At 51.4% G+C, this 19,670-nt stretch overlaps 1 protein-coding gene across 1 annotated transcript; it reads left to right on the forward strand.

Annotated features, from left to right (window-relative positions):
* Window positions 1–448: 448 nt before the first annotated feature.
* ZDHHC19 (zinc finger DHHC-type palmitoyltransferase 19) lies at window positions 449–18,116 on the forward strand. Its single transcript, XM_048500058.1, has 7 exons — window positions 449–558; window positions 2,551–2,672; window positions 4,959–5,086; window positions 6,445–6,617; window positions 8,829–8,934; window positions 15,471–15,531; window positions 17,986–18,116. The coding sequence occupies exons 1-7, from the start codon at window positions 449–451 to the stop codon at window positions 18,114–18,116; spliced, it is 831 nt and encodes a 276-aa protein (XP_048356015.1).
* The last annotated feature ends 1,554 nt before the right edge of the window (window positions 18,117–19,670 follow it).

Genomic DNA, 19,670 nt, shown 5'->3' on the forward strand with positions numbered 1-19,670 from the left:
GACTTTCCTTAAACAAGGAACTTGACCATATTTCTAAAACATATTTTTAAAACAGCCCAGCAGGGAGAATGATCCCGTTTTCTACCTTTGCTAACCAGCCACATAGGAAACAACAGGACTGTATGATTTTTGGACCTAATGGAATTTCTAACGGAAAAGCAGACCCGATTAGTAACCCCACAAATAATTAGGAACCCACTCTCGGGAACTGGCGAGAACCTGCTGGATCCCACCTCTGCCTTTGAACCTGGTTGCAGCCGAATGTTTGCCGATCACGGTGTGGACCTCTTTCCTTCATCTTTGGCGCCACGGCAACAATCCAGGTGAACTCCCCCCCCCTTTCTGCTTCTGCTGATGTCATAGCGTCACCACAGCGACCAGCTGAGCATGGTTCCGGCCAGACCAGCTGAGCAATTTCCTCGTCGGCCCTGGTGGGTCCCCCCGAGAGATGAGGCCCGCTGGCGGTCATGTTGGCCGCTTGTATCTCCTGTCCAGCATCTTCGCCTCTTCTCATTTCAGTTTGCTCCTCTGCCTCACCTGCCTGTTCTTTACCTTCCCGTAAGTCGGCATGGGGGTTTGTCCCCTGGACTCGCCTTGGAGTCGAGGTGCGGCAGTTGGTGGGGCAGCCAATAGAGCCTGGACGGACTTCTTTCATGCCATTCGACACCTGCTGTTCAGGCAAACGGACCTCACCTTCCAGCGAGGTGTGGTGGTTAAGAGCAGGTGGACTCTAATCTGGAGAACCGGGTTTGATTCCCCGCTTCTCCACCTGAGCAGCAGAGGTTTATCTGGTGAACCGGATGTGTTTCCGCACTCCTACGTTCCTGCTGGGTGACCTTGGGCTAGTCACAGTACTTTGGAGATCTCTCAGCCCAACCTACCTCACATGGTGTCTGTTGTGGGGAGAGGAAGAAGAAGAAGAAGAAGAGGAGGAGGAGGAGGAGGAGGAGGAGTAGTTTGGATTTATATCCCCCTTTTCTCTCCTGTAGGAGACTCAAAGGGGCTTACAATCTCCTTGCCCTTCCCCCCTCACAACAAACACCCTGTGAGGTGTGGGGGGCTGAGAGAGCTCCGAGAAGCTGTGACTAGCCCAAGGTCACCCAGCTGGCGTGTGTGGGAGTGTACGGGCTAGTCTGAATTCCCCAGATTTCCCCAGGAGCTTGTAAGCCACCTTGAGTCTCCTTGCAGAAGATAAAGGTGGGGTATAAATTAAGGTGACCAGATTTTTACTTGCTCGAGAAAATTAGGTGGGCGCTACAAATAAGATGAGCAAACTTGTCTTTCTATGGGCGGCGCTCCCGATCAAAGGCAGGGAAGCGCCCCAGAAGGCATTGCGGCAGGGTGGGAGGTGCTCCCTCCTGCGCTGCCGCACTGCCTTCTGGGACGCTTCCCTGTTTCCTGATGGGGAGCGCCGCCGCAAAAGGCAGTGTGCTCCTGCGGCTGCATGCACGCTGCCGCAGGAGCAAATTCCCTAACCGGGACAAAGCCCGGCGGGACGCGGGACACATCGCGCAAAAGCGTGAATGTCCCGTGAAAATCGGGATGGCTGGTCACCCTAGTATAAATCCAAACTCCTCCCCCTCCTCCTCCTCCTCCTCCTCCTCCTCAGATTGCATGTATTCTGCACCATCCTCAGATCTCCACGAATTTCCTAATTTGGAGTTGGCACCCTTAAGGCATGGCCAAATTCTGGAGGAAAGTGCCTCTTCCAGAGCAATGGTATCAATCTACACAGGCCTTGCTCTCCGGTGTCAGAAGTGGTTTGCTCTTCAGCAAGCAGGATTCCTGTGTGGTTCATACCACCTTTTCTAGAGGCAAATTGATTTCTGTAAGGATAATGAAACTTTCTTATCTCATTCATCCTCGCCACAATTTTGGGGTGTAGATTCTCAAGGTTGGAACTCGAGGACTTGCCCCCAAACCCTGAGATGGTCTAGAATTTGGTCCTCTGAACCTCTGAGATCAACCTCTTAGAAGTTTGAAGAGTTGCACATCCATGCAGGGGTGGAACTAAACACCATCAAGTCTCTCTAGCCCTAAAATGCACAAGACAGAATGATTTAAAGCTTAGCTTTAAAAGGGGCTTGGACAGATTTATGGAGAAGAAGTCGATCTACGGCTACCAATCTTGATCCTCTTTGATCTGAGATTGCAGATGCCTTAGCAGACCAGGTGCTCGGAAGCAGCAGCAGCAGCAGCAGGCCATTGCTTTCACCTCCTGCACGTGAGCTCCCACCTTGTGGGCCACTGCGAGTAGCAGAGAGCTGGACTAGATGGACTCTGGTCTGATCCAGCTGGCTTGTTCTTATGTTCTTATGTTCTTATTAAGGCTACCCAGGGTGAGCGGGCCTCCATCCGATGACGGGATTCCAAGATCTGGTGGCATTGGGCCATCCATATCAGGGTGTTCTTTTATAGACCACCTTTCAAAACAAACCTCCTAAAGGTAGTTTTCCTTTTTTTCAGTCCCTCAATGAGTAACTTCTGGTGAATCCCTTTGCCTGACAAACACAAGATCAGGAATCTGACATCCGTTTGCTCCTCTTTCAGCTGTAGCTGGCTAACCTTGCATGTATCCTGGGCATTCCCCATCGTCTGTGGCCTCCTCTTCATCCCCACCGTCATCTTCTTCCTCTTCACCAGTTTCACAGACACGGGAATTCTTCGCAAAGGTAAGCGGAACCATGAGCACGCATGCACGGGGAGGAAGAGTCAGGCGCCTGCCCAGTGGTGGGATCCAAAATTTTTAGTAACAGGTTCCCTCGCCAGCCCCCCTCAGCATCTAGGGCAGAAGCGTACCTAGGCAAACCTGAGCCCTGGGCAAAACCTGAGTTGGATGCCCCCCCATGGGCAGCCACTCCACCATGACCCCCCCCCCCAATTTTTTTTGCACCAGGTCATTTCTAAATCATCATCACATTATAGAAAATGCCCCAACTCACAAATCTGAACACAGCAATGGTGAAACACACAGGTTCTTGGATAGAGACTGGGGAGATGAAAGGCACGAAAGGCTGAGAATCCATGAATTGCAGGACCTGAAAGGGATTCACCCAGTTCAGGGAGTGACATTATTAGTCGCCATTGCTATATGGAATCTTCACGTTCAAAGGCAGGATGCCTCTCGGGGAGGCCAGGGCGTGGAGGCGGAAAAGCGGACCCAATTAGTAACCCCCTCTCGGCACACACAAATAATTAGTAACCCACTCTCGGGAACTGGTGAGAACCTGCTGGATCCCACCTCTGCACCTGCCCTGCTGGCAGGGGAACTAACTGTGAGTTGGGAAGTCCCTGGGGATTTGGGGGGAGGTGCCCAAAATGCCATCACGTTATGTGCAAAGTGTGAAATGTTTCTGTGGGAAAGCCCCAGCAGGAGTGAGAACTGAATTACCCCAGTTCTGATCTTGCTGTTAATAAAGGTGAAATTATGTTTTATTTTCTTTATAAGTTCGATAGGAACAAGTTGTGTTAGGTAGAATGTAGGAATGACTGTTGTATTTTGTATTTGTGTCTGCATGGAACCTCCTCTGCTCAAGGCAGGAATCCACCCCTGCTCCACCTGGGCATGTCCCTTTCATTTGCAAACACCATGAATGGACGATGGACAAAAGGGACCCCGGAAGAAGCGCCTCCATCTGCCTTAAATCCACCAGCAGGCAGATAAGGGTGCCGTCGTCGTTAGGTTTCATTTCCTGGCCCCAAGCACCCAAGGGAGCAGCAGTGGCGTAGGAGGTTAAGAGCTCGTGTATCTAATCTGGAGGAACCGGGTTTGATTCCCAGCTCTGCCGCCTGAGCTGTGGAAGCTCATCTGGGGAATTCAGATTAGCCTGTGCACTCCCCCACACGCCAGCTGGGTGACCTTGGGCTAGTCACAGCTTCTCGGAGCTCTCCCAGCCCCACCTACCTCACAGGGTGTTTGTTGTGAGGGGGGAAGGGCAAGGAGATTGTCAGCCCCTTTGAGTCTCCTGCAGGAGAGAAAGGGGGGATATAAATCCAAAACTCTTCTCTTCTTCTCTTCTTCTTCTTTTGTGTTTTTCCCGCCTGTGCCTACGTCATCGCCTCGCCCAGCTTCGGCCGCGAAATTCAAGAAGGGACTGCCCTCTGGACTCTAATTGGTTCCCATGTATTTGTGAATGAATAATTGTAGGTTGTCCTGTACCCTCCCGGATTCCCGGGCGGGAGATCGTGTATAAAAGTGGTTGTAAAGCTGCTAGGCAGCTGCAGTTGCCGTGGTGCGGAGGTGCTGACGCGTAGGTCAGCATCTCAATAAACTCATTTTTATTTTCACTATTCCCGCTGGGTTGGGTCCTGTTTCTGTTCCTCTGCACTGACGAGAGCTGGCGGATCTGGGGAAATAAAGTTACCCAGGCAGCGCGGTAACAGGAGCAAGGAGCCATTACATGTGCTCGGTACAAAGGCAGAAGAAGAAGAAGAGAAGAGGAAGAGGAAGAAGAGGAAGAAGAGGAAGAAGAGGAGGAGGAGGAGGAGGAGTTTGGATTTATACCCCACCTTTATCTTCTGCAAGGAGACTCAAAGGGGCTTACAATCTCCTTGCCCTTCCCCCCTCACAACAAACACCCTGTGAGGTAGGTGGGGCTGAGAGAGCCCCGAGAAGCTGTGACTAGCCCAAGGTCACCCAGCTGGCGTGTGTGGGAGTGTACAGGCTAATCTGAATTCCCCAGATAAACCTCCACAGCTCAGGCGGCAGAGCTGGGAATCAAACCCGGTTCCTCCAGATTAGATACACGAGCTCTTAACCTCCCGCGCCACTGCTGCAGAATACGGCTGCAGTGCAAAGGAGGAGGAGTTGGTAGGCGGAGCCTTAGACATGGTAATTGAAGGGCAGCCAATGCAGGCTGGGGACCCCTCTTTTCATGCCAAATCTACACAGTCTCCAATCTTGGCACCAGGGCTGCTACCACCGGCCAATTCTGTTCTATGTTCTCTCCTGTCGCCAGGCATTGAAGAAGAGTTGTTGAACCAGGCGGTTGTCATAAGAGCCCCCAGACAGCACTGGTGCAACCGATGTCAGCTCCACAGCCTGCCACACACTTTCCACTGTGCCTGGTGCAACACTTGCGTGGAGGTAAGGTCAGAAGAGGTTGTCCAAAGCAGAATTGGTCTACGTACCTCGGTAGGGCGGCTCTGCTGCATTTTGGGCTGGCAGCATCCCATCGGAGCCCAAAGTTCTGCAGGGAATTTATTTATTTATGATTATTTATCATTCAGATTTATTCCCCGGGTGGGTGACAATAAAAGCTATAATAGCATCTCATAAAACGTGTCCATAAAACCACTATAAAACCAATTCTACAAGCGTAAAACATTCCAGACTGAAACTTTCACACCCAACCACCCCCACCCCCAGAGTGGGTGGAATGTACACAACATCTTGACAGCCCCCCCCCCCATTCTAGTGGGAGGGGAATCAGCCCAATGCCCAGGTGACGAGGCGGATAATACACTACAACAACCTTTATTGGGCATATTAAAATAGGTTCCGGAGCATTACAGACATTTCTGAAGTACAAATCGAAAGTACATTCAAAACACAGACAGATAAACTGTATCTAGCATTGGACGTTACTTAGAAAATTCTGTCACTTGTAAAAGAAATGTTGCTACTTTTTCCAAGAGTCACGGCCTCTGTGTTATTTAACACAAGCTCCACAACAGAGTTGTCAGAGTCTCTTTCAGATCTGTCTAAGACCAGCCCAGGAGAGAAATTCCTAATACCCACATATCTCGGACAGTCAAGTATAATGTGAGCAAGAGTCTCCACTTGGTTTTTACAGTGTGGACAGACCCGATCCTGGAGAGGGATAGATAGGTAGCGACCCTTTGTAATGGCCGATGGGAAAGTATTGCATCTGGCCCTTGTAATAATCCATCTCTGTTGGGGTTCAGTTAATAGTTCAAGATATTTGGCTATGTGCCCCTGTTCTGGTACTATGGGGACACCTTGACAAGATTTGGGGACTACGGGGTCAGGGGTGCTCCCTTGAGAGTGGCTTCTAACTCTCTGCGTGGTGTCGTGGTTAAGAGCAGGTGCACTCTAATCTGGAGAACCAGGTTTGATTCCCTGCTCTGCCACTTGAGCTGTGGAGGTTTATGTGGGGAACTAGATTAGCTTGTGCACTTGAACACACGCCAGCTGGGTGACCTGGAGCTCTCTTGGCCTCACCCACCTCACAGGGAGTTTGTTGTTGAGGGGGGTGGAGGAAAAGGAGATTGTAAGCCCCTTTGAGTCTCCCTACAGGAGAGAAAGGGGGGATATAAATCCAAACCCTCCTCCTCCTCCTCCTCCTCCTCCTCCTCCTCCATTTCTTCTCCTCCTCCTCCACTTCTCCTTCTTCTCCTCCTTCTTCGTCTTCTCCTCCTCCTTCTCCTCCTTCTTCATCTTCTCCTCCTCCTCCTGCTGCTGTCTTCTGGCGCCCCCTGCAGGAATTTGATCACCACTGCATGTGGCTGAACAACTGCATTGGCCGCTACAACATCCGCTGCTTCTTCCTCTTCGTGGTCTTCCTGAGCAGCTACAACCTAGTCGTGATGTCTTCCTGCCTCACCTACCTGGTGCTCAATAACCAGCAGCCCTTCAACGTGGAGAAGATTTGCACGTATCCTTCCTCCGGAGCATCCTGTAGCCTCTCTCCTCTACCTTGACACCCAGCTGTGTCTGTTTGCATACTGCAATGTGGAGCCGGTTGGCCAAGCCATCTAGCACCAGTCCAACATCAGCGTGGTGTAGTGGTGGATTCTATTCTGGAGAACTTGTTAGAGCAGGTGGATTCTATTCTGGAGAACCAGGTTTGATTCCCCATTCCTCCACCTGAGTGGCGGAGGCTTATCTGGGGAACCAGATGTGTTCCTGCACTCCTGCATTCCTGCTTGGGCCAGTCACAGTCCTCTCTGAACTCTTTCAGGTGGGATTCAAACTGTGGGGCAGCACCAATGGGGCTGGGCGGGGCACGACAGGGGTGTGGCCGGGCATTCCGGGGGCGGGGCATTCCTGGGTGGGGCTGTGGCAAGGATGCAGCCGCTGCGTCGGTCCTTGGGCGGGAAACGAATGCATGCAGGCGCAGGCTGCCACGTACGCCGGTGCACCTCCTGCTAGACTGCTTCTGCGCGCTACTGCTGAGAGGAGGGGCATAAACAAAGGTGGGATCCAACCAGTTCTCCCCACTTCTCTAGGTTACCAATTTTTTCTGAGTGCCGAGAAGGGGTTACTAAAGCAACCTCCCTGCCCAAAAGGGACTGGAGGTGCGTGTGTGCGGCGGCGCCACTGTTTGAATCCCACCACCATCGGAACCTGTTATTAAAATTTTTGGATCCCACCACTGGGCATAACTAAGGCAAAAATCACGTGGCAAAACCACCAATTAGTAACCCCCTCCCGGCACACACAAATAATTAGTAACCTACTCTCGGGAACCTGTGAGAACCTGCTGGATCCCACCTCTGGGCCTTCCCCTACTGTAGATGTATATATTCAATAGAGATACTTAGAAGCAGAGATGTGGAAGCAGTTTCGTGTGGAAAAGAAAGATAGCCAGAGACACTTTGAGTTGCTTTTTGTCTAAAAACAGTTTACTAGCTTAAAGGAAGGGTTACATGGAATACAACAAAGGAGCAGCAGTGGCATAGGAGGTTAAGAGCTCGTGTATCTAATCTGGAGGAACCGGGTTTGATTCCCCGCTCTGCCGCCTGAGCTGTGGAGGCTTATCTGGTGGACCAGATTAGCCTGTGCGTTCCCACACACGCCAGCTGGGTGCCCTTGGGCTAGTCACAGCTTCTCGGAGCTCTCTCAACCCCACCCACCTCACAGGGTGTTTGTTGGGGGGGGGAAGGGAAAGGAGATTATAAGCCCCTTTGAGTCTCCTGCAGGAGAGAAAGTGGGGGATATAAATCCAACCTCCTCCTCCTCCTCCTCCTCCTCCTCCTCCTCTTCTTCTTCTTCTTCTTCTTCTTCTTCTTCTTCTTCTTCTTCTTCTTCTTCTTCTTCTTCTTCTTCTTCTTCTTCTTCTTCAAATGCTGCACTGCTCTGTTACATACAGTGGAACCTCGGTTTTCGTTGGTAATCCGTCCGAAAAGAATAGATGAAAACCGAAACCGAAGAAAACCGAGGCAAACTTTTCCATAGGAATCAATGTAAATCCAATTAATCCATTCTAGGCACTCCAAAGAACAAACCCAAAACACATTTTTTGGTGAATAAACATAGTGTTTAACGCTGAAAACAGTAACAAACAATAACACTAGGACCAGCTTCAGAGCCAGTGGACCAACGTCGCACCAGAAAGCTGTCCAAAGAGGTCTGTTTCTGACGCCTCTTTAAGATTTGTCTGAAATGGGGCAAGACATTGTCATTAAACAAGTTGCAGACATGGCCTGCAACAGCTTTGTTTGGGTGATTTTTCTCAACAAACCGCTGCACCTTACTGCAAATCGATGAAAACTGAGGCAAATCGATGAAAACCAAGACACATTTTTCACTGAAAAAATCGATGAAAACCGAAGGCAATGAAAACCGAAGGCAATGAAAACCGAGGTTCCACTGTATTTACAGTAGTAATTGCCATCTAGGACTACATCTTGCTTTCTATCTGCTATCTCGCCTCGTGGCTCTGAACATGTGCAGTGAACAAAGAAAACAGGTAACTTTATAACTTTAGATATACCTGCTTACTAACATGTAAGCAATGGCAGCCTGACTGACCAATGGCTAATCAATAGACCAGGTCATAGAACAGTGACCTCAGCAGCTCATTTACATACAGACAGTGCGTGACCTCTCTCTCCACGCCATCCCTTAACTCTCTGGCTCCCAGCATCGTGGTGACCATCCCGACGGCCTTCTACCTGCTGCCACTTCTCATTCAACTGATCTCCCAGCTCAGCAACATCTGGACAACTTGGTACAGGTGCAAACTCCAGGTATCTACTAGAGTCGTGTGGTTCTGATGTGTTTGTTGGGGAGGGGGGAGGGAACATGGTATTTGGCCATAGCCCCACGATGGGAGTGCACAGAGGAAGAATTTCAACCGTGTCTGATGAATAGACCTTTGATTCTTGGAAGCTCATTCCCTGAAGATCCTGTTGGTTTCTCAAATGCTACTGGACTTAAATCTTGTGACTGTAGTTGTGGGGGAGATGATCCAGATTCCTAAAGATTTGGGGATGAAACTTGGGGAGGGGATTTGGAGAGGAGGAGGAGGAGGAAGAAGAGGAAGAGGAGGAGGAGGAGGAGGAGGAAGAGGAGGAGGAAGAGGAAGAGGAAGAAGAAGAGGAAGAAGAGGAGGAGGAGGAGGAGGAGGAAAAAGAGGAAGAGGAAGAAGAAGAGGAAGAAGAGGAAGAGGAGGAAGAGGAAGAGGAAGAGGAAGAGGAAGAGGAAGAAGAAGAAGAAGAAGAAAAAGAAGAAGAAGAAGAAGAAGAAGAAGAAGAAGAAGAAGAAGAAGAAGAAGAAGAAGAAGAAGAAGAAGAAGAAGAAGAAGAAGAAGAAGAAGAAGAAGAATTTGGATTTATACCCCATTTTGGTCCCACTTCATAGAGTTGGAAGAGATCCCAAGAAGGGCCATCAAGTCCAACCTCCTGCCATGCAGGAAGACACAATCAAAGCACTCCTGACAGATGGCCAGCCAGCCTGAGCCTCTGTTTAAAAACCTCCAAAGAAGGAGACTCCACAACTCTCCGAGGCAGTGAATTCCACTGTTGAACAGCCCTGACCGTCAGGAATCTGTTGTCACTGTGTGCCTAATTTGAGGTGCGACACCAAAACTACAGTTCTCTACAGTGTGAACGAGTGTGGCTAGTGGGTGTTCACGTTCATGTGCTTCCTCCTCTCCTGCAATCATTTCCGGGCTGTGGTGAAACCTCCGTTTGGTAATACAACCTGACCTTTGCTGAAAGGCTCTCCTTTCTCACTACATCACGCTGGCTCAGCAGGGGTCGTATAATGTCACCGAGTTTGCGCTCCGAAGCAGCCATTTTCTCCAAGGAAACCCTCATCTCTGCTGTTCGGAGATCAGCCACGATTCCACAAGCACACGGCTTGCCCAAGTTGCCGAGATTCAGAGCCAAGGTCAGGGGTCTGCAACCTGCGGCTCTCCAGATGGTCATGGACTGCAATTCCCATCAGCCCCTGCCAGCATGGCCCATTGGCTGATGGGAATTGTAGTCCGTGAATATGTGGAGTGCCACAGGTTTGCCATCACTGACCGAGGTGAAGGTCTTGTGTTTAGGGATGCCAGCCTCTAGGTCCCTTGTAATGACAGTCTACAGCACAGGTGTCAAACTTGCAGCCCTCCAGAAGTTATGGACTACAGCATGATGCTGGCAGGGGCTGATGGGAACTGTAGTCCATAACTTCTGGAGGGCCGTGAGTTTGACACGTATGGTCTACAGCAGTGGTGGCGAACCTTTGGCCCTCCAGATGTTATGGACTACAATTCCCATCAGCCCCTGCCAGCATGGCCAATTGGCAGGGGCTGATGGGAACTGTAGTCCACAACATCTGGAGGGCCATGAGTTTGACACGTATGGTCTACAGCAGTGGTGGCGAACCTTTGGCACTCCAGATATTATGGACTACAATTCCCATCAGCCCCTGCCAGCATGGCCAATTGGCAGGGGCTGATGGGAACTGTAGTCTATAACATCTGGAGGGCCATTATTTGACACGAGTGGTTCGCTAGTAGGCTAACTCTTGGCACTCCAGATATTATGGACTACAATTCCCATCAGCCCCTGCCAGCATGGCCAATTGGCAGGGGCTGATGGGAACTGTAGTCTATAACATCTGGAGGGCCAAAGGTTCGCCACCACGGGTCTACAGAGATCGGCTCCCCTGGGAAACATGGTTGCTTTGGACCAGACAGCATGGGTACCCCACGGGGTTGCTGCCTTTCCAAGCCTGCACCCCAAAATCTCCGGGAGTCTCCCTACCTGGAGTTGGCAACCCTATCCCCCATTCCCCACCATTGGCTTGGGGCAGGGGGGCTTATGGTCCTATTAATTCTACTTCCTCCCAGCAAGCGCCTTCCCACATCTGCGGCTCCCCGTCTCTCTCCACAGACTCACACTTCATGCGGGAAATCCTTCTCCTCCTGCCAGACCTGGTGGCGGCCCTCGGCTTTGCGGACCAGGTGCGGATCAAAGTAAGAGAGGTTCGGCTATTGCTGAACTAAGGGGACAGCCCTCCAAGGGACAATTTTGTTGGCATTGAACCCATTTTACAGATTGAGCGTGTGTGTGTTTTTTTTTTTAAATGTTGGAATATATTACAGTGGTGGGATTCGGCAGGTTTGCACCACTTTGGCAGAACCGGTTGTTAAAACGATGCTTGTCAACAACCGGTTCTTAAATTATTGGAATCCCACCACTGAATATGTACCATTTGGGTAGCCAATAAGTCAAATTTCACATGAGTTTTTGGAGGGTGAGCTGTGCAGTATTATACTCTTCTGATGTCGTGCCCCTTCCCCCAAGCCCCGCCCACAAATCTCCAGGAATTTCCCAACATGAAGTTGGCACCCCTATTCCCTCCTCACATCTCTATTAACCCCTCGCCTCTCAGTATCCGCATCTTCACTTATTCTCAACGCTTTTGAACTTGTGGGCACCTTTGGAATTCTGATGCAGTGTGGTAGGCACAGCCACAAAATGGCTGCTGCAGGAGGAGGGGCCAGTCACAAAATGGCTGCTGCAGGAGGAGGGGCCAGACACAAAATGGCTGCTGCAGGAGGGGGGCAGTCACAAAATGGCTGCTGCAGGAGGGGGGCAGTCACAAAATGGCCGCTGCAGGAGGAGGGGCCAGCCACAAAACGGCTGCTGCAGGAGGAGGGGCCAGCCACAAAACGGCTGCTGCAGGAGGAGGGGCCAGCCACAAAATGGCTGCTGCAGGAGGGGGGCCAGCCACAAAATGGCTGCTGCAGGAGGGGGGGCCAACCACAAAATGGCTGCTGCGGGAGGGGGGGCCAGCCACAAAATGGCTTCTGCGGGAGGAGGGGCCAGCCACAAAATGGCTCCTGCAGGAGCGTGGGCCAGCCACAAAATGGCTGCTGCAAGAGGAGGGGCCAGTTACAAAATGGCTGCTGCAGGAGGAGGGACCAGCCACAAAACGGCTGCTGCAGCTTCCCTTCAATCACACAGCAAAGAACCTTGTATTACAGGAGCAGCTGCTTCCGAAGCAATGTTGTTATAAATCATCATAGCCGATCAAGTTCCCAGTGGCCACAGAGAAGCCTTATGGGGCAAAAAAAAGGTGTCATCAGGCATCATGATGCCCACGGGCACCCCAGAAACCTCTGCTCTTGATCGTCACTGGTGTCCCGGGGTCAGCATGCCCACCTCCCCTCACACACACCCCGCATTAACGCCATCTGATTCTGCCCTTCTGCTCCCAGGCCCAGAGTGAAATCGGCCGGGCCAAAACCACGGGCCCAGAAAGCTGGGAAGGCCTCGGCGATCCCGCAGGCCCTCCCAGTGTCCATCTTCCGCTCGGCCGCTGCAAACTCTTCCTCCGGTGGCTGCCCTCCAGACAAGCCCGGTGAGCGGAGAGCAGCCACGGCCTGGCGTCGCTTCCTGGCTGCCGTGGGCAGCTTTCTGCATCGCAAGGGCCCCACGCGGGAAGAGTCAGCTCAGCAATTGGCACAGGAGGTGAGCTCAGGAGCAGGAGGATGAGGCCATCAGGGTGGATCTGGCCGTCGGGCAGGGGGGGGCAGTCGTAGGAATTCTGGTCCCCTGGGCAGGATGGCGTATGGTTGGAGCAGCTACAGGGATACACCAGTTGCCCCCTCCCCTCTTCCCTCCCCTCCCTTTTCCTTTTCTCCTCCTCCCCATCAATTTATTTTTTCTTGATCGCTCTGTTGAAGCATAATAGCTGGAGGGACATAAGAACATAAGAACAAGCCAGCTGGATCAGACCAGAGTCCATCTAGTCCAGCTCTCTGCTACTCGCAGTGGCCCACCAGGTGCCTTTGGGAGCTCACCTGCAGGAGGTGAAAGCAAGGGCCTGCTGCTGCTGTTGCTCCCGAGCACCTGGACTGTTAAGGCATTTGCAATCTCAGATCAAAGAGGATCAAGATTGGTAGCCAGAGATCGACTTCTCCTCCATCAATCTGTCCAGGCCCCTTTTAAAGCTATCCAGGTGAGTGGCCATCACCACCTCCTGTGGCAGCATATTCCAAACACCAGTCACACGTTGCGTGAAGAAGTGTTTCCTTTTATTCGTCCTAATTCTTCCCCCCAGCATTTTTAATGGATGCCCCCTGGTTCTAGTATTGTGAGAAAGAGAGAAAAATTTCTCTCTGTCCACATTTTCTACCCCATGCATAATTTTATAGACTTCAATCGTATCCCCCTCAGACGTCTCCTCTCCAAACTGAAGAGTCCCAAGAGGACCGAGAATTAAACTGTATCCAGAGGTGTATCTAGAGCCGTGGTGGCAAACCTTTGGCACTCCAGATGTTATGGACTACAATTGGCCATGCTGGCAGGGGCTGATGGGAATTGTAGTCCATGACATCTGGAGTGCCAAAAGCTCGCCACCGCTGAGCTAGAGAAAATGTAGCCCAGTGCAAAATCTGAGTTTTCCACCCCTTTCTCCCCCATATGGGCAGCCCACCCCCTCGACCAAACGACATTTTTTTTGCACCAGGTCTTGAAGTCAGTATATGGACCCGGGGGGGGGGGGGGAGGAGGAGGCCTCTCAGCCTGGAAACATTTGACCCCATAAGTTCCCCTGGGCGGTACGCCCCTGACTGTATCTGTGGACCTATTGTGAGTTCCTTTGCTGGCATCTTTTCAAAACTGAATGATGAGTTGTGATTTTTAAGCATTTATGCAGAGGTGGGATCCAGCCGGTTCTCACCAGTTCCCGAGAGTGGGTTACTCATTCTTTGTGTGTGCCGAGAGGGGGTTACTCATTGGGTCCGCTTTTCCGTTAGAAATTCCATTCGGTCCAAAAATCGTAAAGTCCTGTTGTTTCCTATGTGGCTGGTTAGCGAAGGCAGAAAACGGGATCATTCTCCCTGTTGGGCTGTTTTAAAAACATGTTTTAGAAATATGGTCAAGTTCCTTGTTTAAGGAAAGTCTCCTTCTTTTGATTTCTAGAAACAAAATTAAGTATTTGAAAGTATTAAGTATTTGACAGGCAGTCAATGAGAGGAGAAGTAGTTGTTTCTGTTGGCAGCAGACGATAGGACTTGCTAGAATGAGTTTAAATGATGGACAGAAAGAGACCAGCTGGAAATTAGGAACTTTTTTTCACAGTAAGAGTTTTTTACAGCAACAGAGAAATTATTAATGCCCCGCCCCCGGAATGCCCAGCCACGCCCCCGTCGTGCCCCGCCCAGCCCCATTGGCGCTACGCCACTGTTTGAATCCCACCACCATGGGAACCTGTTACTAAAATTTTTGGATCCCACCACTGCATTTATGTTTTGTGTATTTTAATATTTATAATGGTTTTTGTGCGATTTTATAGAATAACGAAACCCAGGCTGAGCCTTTAAGGAAAGGCAATGAATAAATCCAATCATAAAATTTGAAAAAAAATGTTACTACCACCCCCGCCCCCCACACATACATATTAAGGGCCAGGAAGATGGGGTCCAAGGGTTGCCAGTCTCCAGGTGGTGACTGGAGATGCCCTGAAATTACAACTAGTCTCCAGAAAACAAGGGTCGGTTCCCCTGGATAAAATGGTTGCTTGGGAGGGTGGACCGGACGGCATTATACTTGGCTTACAGGGCCTCGGCAAAGACTTTGGAGCCTTCTTTGAATGAAAACAACGTTAAACAGCTGGGTACGTGGGGAGGGGCTGAGAAGAAGAAGAAGAAGAAGAAGAAGAAGAAGAAGAAGAAGAAGAAGAAGAAGAAGAAGAAGAAGAAGAGTTTGGATTCATATCCCCCCTTTCTCTCCTGCAGGAGACTCAAAGGGGCTCACAATCTCCTTGCCCTTCCCCCCTCACAACAAACACCCTGTGAGGTAGGTGGGGCTGAGAGAGCTCCGGGAAGCTGTGACTAGCCCAAGGTCACCCAGCTGGCGTGTCTGGGAGCGCACAGGCTAATCTGAATTCCCCAAATAAGCCTCCAGAGCTCAGGCGGCAGAGCTGGGAATCAAACCCGGTTCCTCCAGATTAGATACATGAGCTCTTAACCTCCTGCACCATCCTTATATACAGACAAGTTTGTAGCTTCGGGGTGCTGCTGGACCCTGACCCCACTTCTGGATAAGCAGGTGAACAGCTGTGGCCAGGAGTGGCTCCCAACAGTTTCCAACTGCCTTTCCTGGGCAGAAAAGGGTCTGGCCGTGTGGTGCGTGCATGCCCTGGTTACCTTGGGATCCAGAGATTTACTGTGACACAGAAAGCACAGATAGAAGTAGCTGGTTAGGACATCCACAGATTGTGGAATGCTTTGCCTCATTCCGTGACTTCTCATTTGGTGACAGCGCAATGCTTCCCCCTGCAGGCCGGTAAGAAGAAAAACAGCTGGCCCCTGAACACCACGGACGGAAGCACAGAGATCCCTAGTGAGTAGATTTCCCGTGATCGCCGTTCCATCTGTCTTGACGGGAGTACGGAGGAAATGAAGGAAGGAACTGTGGGATCAATAAGAAGCATTTCCTAGGTTTCTGTGCTGTAGCTTGCCCTCAGGATTGTTTCCAGAGGTGGGATCCAGCAGGTCCTCACAGGTTCCCGAGAGTAGGTTACTCATTATTTGTGTGTGCCGAGAGGGGTTTACGAATTGGTGGTTTTGCCATGTGATTTTTGCCTTAGTTGTGCCCCTCCTCTCAGCAGTAGCGCGCAGAACTTGAAGCAGTCTAGCAGGAGGTGCACCGGCGTGCGTGGCAGCCTGCGCCTGCGTGCATTCGTTTCCCGCCCAAGGACCAGCGCAGCGGCTGCGTCCTTGCCACAGCCCCGCCCAGGGATGCCCCGCCCCCCGGAATGCCCGGCTATGCCCCCATCGTGCCCCGCCCAGCCCCACTGGCGCTACGCCACAGGTTGAATCCCACCACCATGGGAACCTGTTATTAAAATTTTTGGATCCCACCACTGATTGTTTCTGAATATTTTATTCGAGGAGGGGTATCAGGGACACAAACACGGCTGTGGCTGATTTTGCACTTTCTAAATGCTCCGTGCCTGAGCTGGGGAGCGAATCAGCTGTGGGGCTTCTCACCCTGCTTGAAGTTCCCCACTGCTGCCTGCCTCTTTCCTTCGCTCAAGTCAGGGCCAATGAGGAAAGCCCAGAATGGTTCCCCACAAGCCCAGGGCTTTCCCATAAGCACCGCTTAAGCACTGCAGGTGTAACCTCTATCTGTGGGTTCTGTGGGGCAGAACTTGCAATGAGTTTGCAACAACAAACTAAAAAACAAAACAAAATGGTTTACTTTCTTAACACATAACATCTAACATCAACATTTAACATCACACTTCAAGGTCCTGTTCAGGTTGCATTTTCAAGTCCTTATATTTACAGTCTACTGATACTGCCAAGTCCAATTCTTCTTTGCAAGTGGGTTGGCTCCTGAAGACTCCAAGGGCTTGTTGAACAGGATTCAACATGGTGAAGGTTTCCAGGAGAACTCTCACCCATTACAACCACAAAAAGAAACCCTGAAACAATAAACTCCAACATTTACAACATAGCAAAAATAAACAACTCCCTTCCCACTAGTTCCCAACAACATTGCAGTTACCTTAACAAGGTGTTAAGAGCTTATTCAAATTCCGAGTCTGGTAGCCTCGTCTCCTCCAAACTACATGAGCTCTGCAGCCTTCTGCTGCTTTGAGTCTCCATCCCTTTCTGGGTCAACCCATTCTGAGCATGGGGGTTACACGAGCTCTTCCGTAGTCTCTCTCACACATGCGCAGGCAGCCTTCGTTTCCTGTGTTCGGATTGACTGAATCTCACCCCATTCCCCCCACTCACTATTCAGTTTTACATGACTCGGAACACAAATCGGGCGCTGAGAATCGGCACCCCCCCCCCCAATCCTTGCGTGTGCAACGGGATCGCCACCCTCCACCCGCTCTGTCTAAAATGCAAATCTAAAATCCTTGTGTGTGCGAGAGAATCACCGCCCTCCCGTTCACGGCGCCTGCACACGCCGCCTGCACACGCCTGCACGGCGCCTGCACACTTTCAAGTCCTTATATTTACGTCCCTGCACACGCCGGAGGTTTCTCCCTCCGGTTTTTTTTAACTGCAAGGGGGAGAGGTTGCTGTTTCTCAGCGCCTGTCCATTGGTGGGGTGGGTCAGTGCAGCTGGCCCCGTTTCTGCTACGGAGGAGTTTTGCACAGCGGCGGAAGCCTCCAGAGCAGCAAAGGGGCATTTCAGAAGGACCTCAACCTTTGCTGTTCAGGAAATTTGCAGAGCAAAGCCATGGCTGTCGGGCGGCTCCGGGGCATAAATGTGGCAGCCAACTCCCGATTGCATCGAGGCATTCCCCATGCCAACAGAGGGGCAAATTGGGCGTGCAAAATCAGCCTATGAAGTCAGATAGCAGGGACAGAATCGCGCCCTAGAAGTTCTTCCTGACGACACCTTCGTGGGGTTTTGACCACAGGCTCTTCCTTGATTTCTAGATATAGCACACACACATACACTACGGTGACCAGACGTCCCACTTTTGGCGGGACAGTCCCGCCTTAAGACAATTTGTCCCACGTCCCGCGGGTTGTTTGAAGTGTCCCAATTTTTGGAAGGCTGCCACACTGCCTTCTGGGGCGCAAGGCAGTGCGGCAGCCTCCCGCGCATGCGGCCGCAGGAGCACTGCCTTCTGGGGCGCTCCCGGTTTCCGTCCTATCACAGGGCGGGAAACGGGAGCGCCCCAGAAGGCAGTGCGCTCCTGTGGCCTCGCGCGCACGCAGCCGCCCGCCTACTTGCCCGCCCCGGTTTACAAAGGTGACCATCTGGTCACCTTAACATACACACACATATAATCAGAAGCAGGAATCTCAGCTTTCTTCTTTCTGCTAGTCCCAGAAATGCCAGAGTCGCTGCAGCTGCTGGATGAAGACCAAGACACTCACTGGAAATGCCAGCTGTACATCAACCGACGTGGCCCTCCCTCGCCCACGGGCACGCTCCTCTCGCTGACGGATATCTGAAGGCCATCTTCACAACTCTCCCGGCAGCCGCCATTTTGTAATGGGAACCCTGGATAAAAATGTAGTATAAAGCGACTCTCTCCTCTTTGCTGTGCGTTTCCCCACTCAGTTTGGCCCTCAAGGGTGAGCTGGCATTTGCGTTGCCAACTTCCAGGTCTCTCGCTATTACAACTGATCTCCAGACGATAACAGCTCATTGCTTTGGACAGCGGAGTCTATGGCATAATACCCAGCTGAGATCCCTCCCTTTCCCAAATCCTGCCCCCCACCAAAGTCTGTCGACCCCTGCAATAAGCAGATTCTAAGGTTCAGGAATTGGTTTACTGACAGGTTAAACCAAACAGGAATCTGCAAGCTTTTGCAGGAACTGAGCCTCAATGCAGCATTTATTGGTTAATATCACCTCCCTAAACAGCCCACTGGAGGTTCTTTTGAAATGCCCCTGTGTGACTCCGCTTGCCTCTGTGTGCTTCCGCTGCTGTGCAAAACACCACGGCCGCAGAACCACCGGGGCCACTTTCCCTGCCTCGCTGCTCTGGCCCACCCCGCCCCGCCCCACCAATCAACAGGCGCTGGGTGTTTGACAGAATTGGTGCCCTCCGCCCCACCTAAAATCCATGTGTTTTTGAGAGGATCGGTGCACTCCCGTTTGCGGTGCCTGTGTTAGCGCCCCCCCTTCAGGATAGCCCACAGCTTTTTCACAGGTGGCAAGGCACCTGTGGTCTGTTTAAACCAGGGGTCTGCAACCTGCGGCTCTGCAGATGTTCATGGACTACAATGCAGATGTTCGTGGACTGCATGGATTTGTAGTCCATGAACATCGGGAGAGCCGCAGGTTGCAGATCCCTGGTTTAGACCATGGAACAGCTCTCAGCTCCTCTCAGGAAGCACGGCTCTTTTGGTCCTCAGTGGTGGCGAACCTTTGGCACTCCAGATGTTATGGTCCCCAATTGGCCATGCTGGCAGGGGCTGATGGGAATTTTGGTCCCCAATTGGCCACGCTGGCAGGGTCCCCGATTGGCCATGCTGGCAGGGGCTGATGGGAATGTTGGTCCCCAATTGGCCATGCTGGCAGGGGCTGATGGGAATTTTGGTCCCCAATTGGCCATGCTGGCAGGGTCCCCAATTGGCCATGCTGGCAGGGGCTGATGGGAATTGTAGTCCATAACATCTGGAGTGCAAAGGTTAACCACCACGGTTGTAGACCACGGAACAGCCCACTTCCAGGAAGCACGGCACCGATGCCCCCAATATCAGGAAACCAACCTTCAGGGATGTAAACAGCTGTAACCAATAAGCCAACTGCCAAAATGGAATTTTTAAAGAAATAATTTATTCAGACCAAAACTGGTCTGGTTAGCACCAAGGAAGCCCCCACTGACTGACTGAAACCAAAAGGTTTTAAGCATTTCTACAGGAGGCAGGACAAGCAGTAAAATGCATACGAAGCAAAAACATTTATGGATACATTCAACGTGTCAGAATCTTCATTATTCTCACACGGTTGGGATAGTGAAACAAAGAGAACAGGGAGTTCCGACAGGCTCCTGTCTC

The sequence above is a fragment of the Sphaerodactylus townsendi genome, linkage group LG06 (assembly GCF_021028975.2).
Source record: "Sphaerodactylus townsendi isolate TG3544 linkage group LG06, MPM_Stown_v2.3, whole genome shotgun sequence".
In the NCBI taxonomy this organism is placed as follows: Eukaryota; Metazoa; Chordata; class Lepidosauria; order Squamata; family Sphaerodactylidae; genus Sphaerodactylus; species Sphaerodactylus townsendi.

Excerpts from the sequence above, each read along its gene's own strand:
- ZDHHC19 (XM_048500058.1), top strand. The coding sequence starts at position 449 with ATGAGGCCCGCTGGCGGTCATGTTGGCCGCTTGTATCTCCTGTCCAGC. Across the intron at positions 5,087-6,444 it reads GGTGCAACACTTGCGTGGAG|GAATTTGATCACCACTGCAT; the intron begins GTAAGGTCAGAA and ends CGCCCCCTGCAG. Across the intron at positions 6,618-8,828 it reads AACGTGGAGAAGATTTGCAC|CATCGTGGTGACCATCCCGA; the intron begins GTATCCTTCCTC and ends TCTGGCTCCCAG.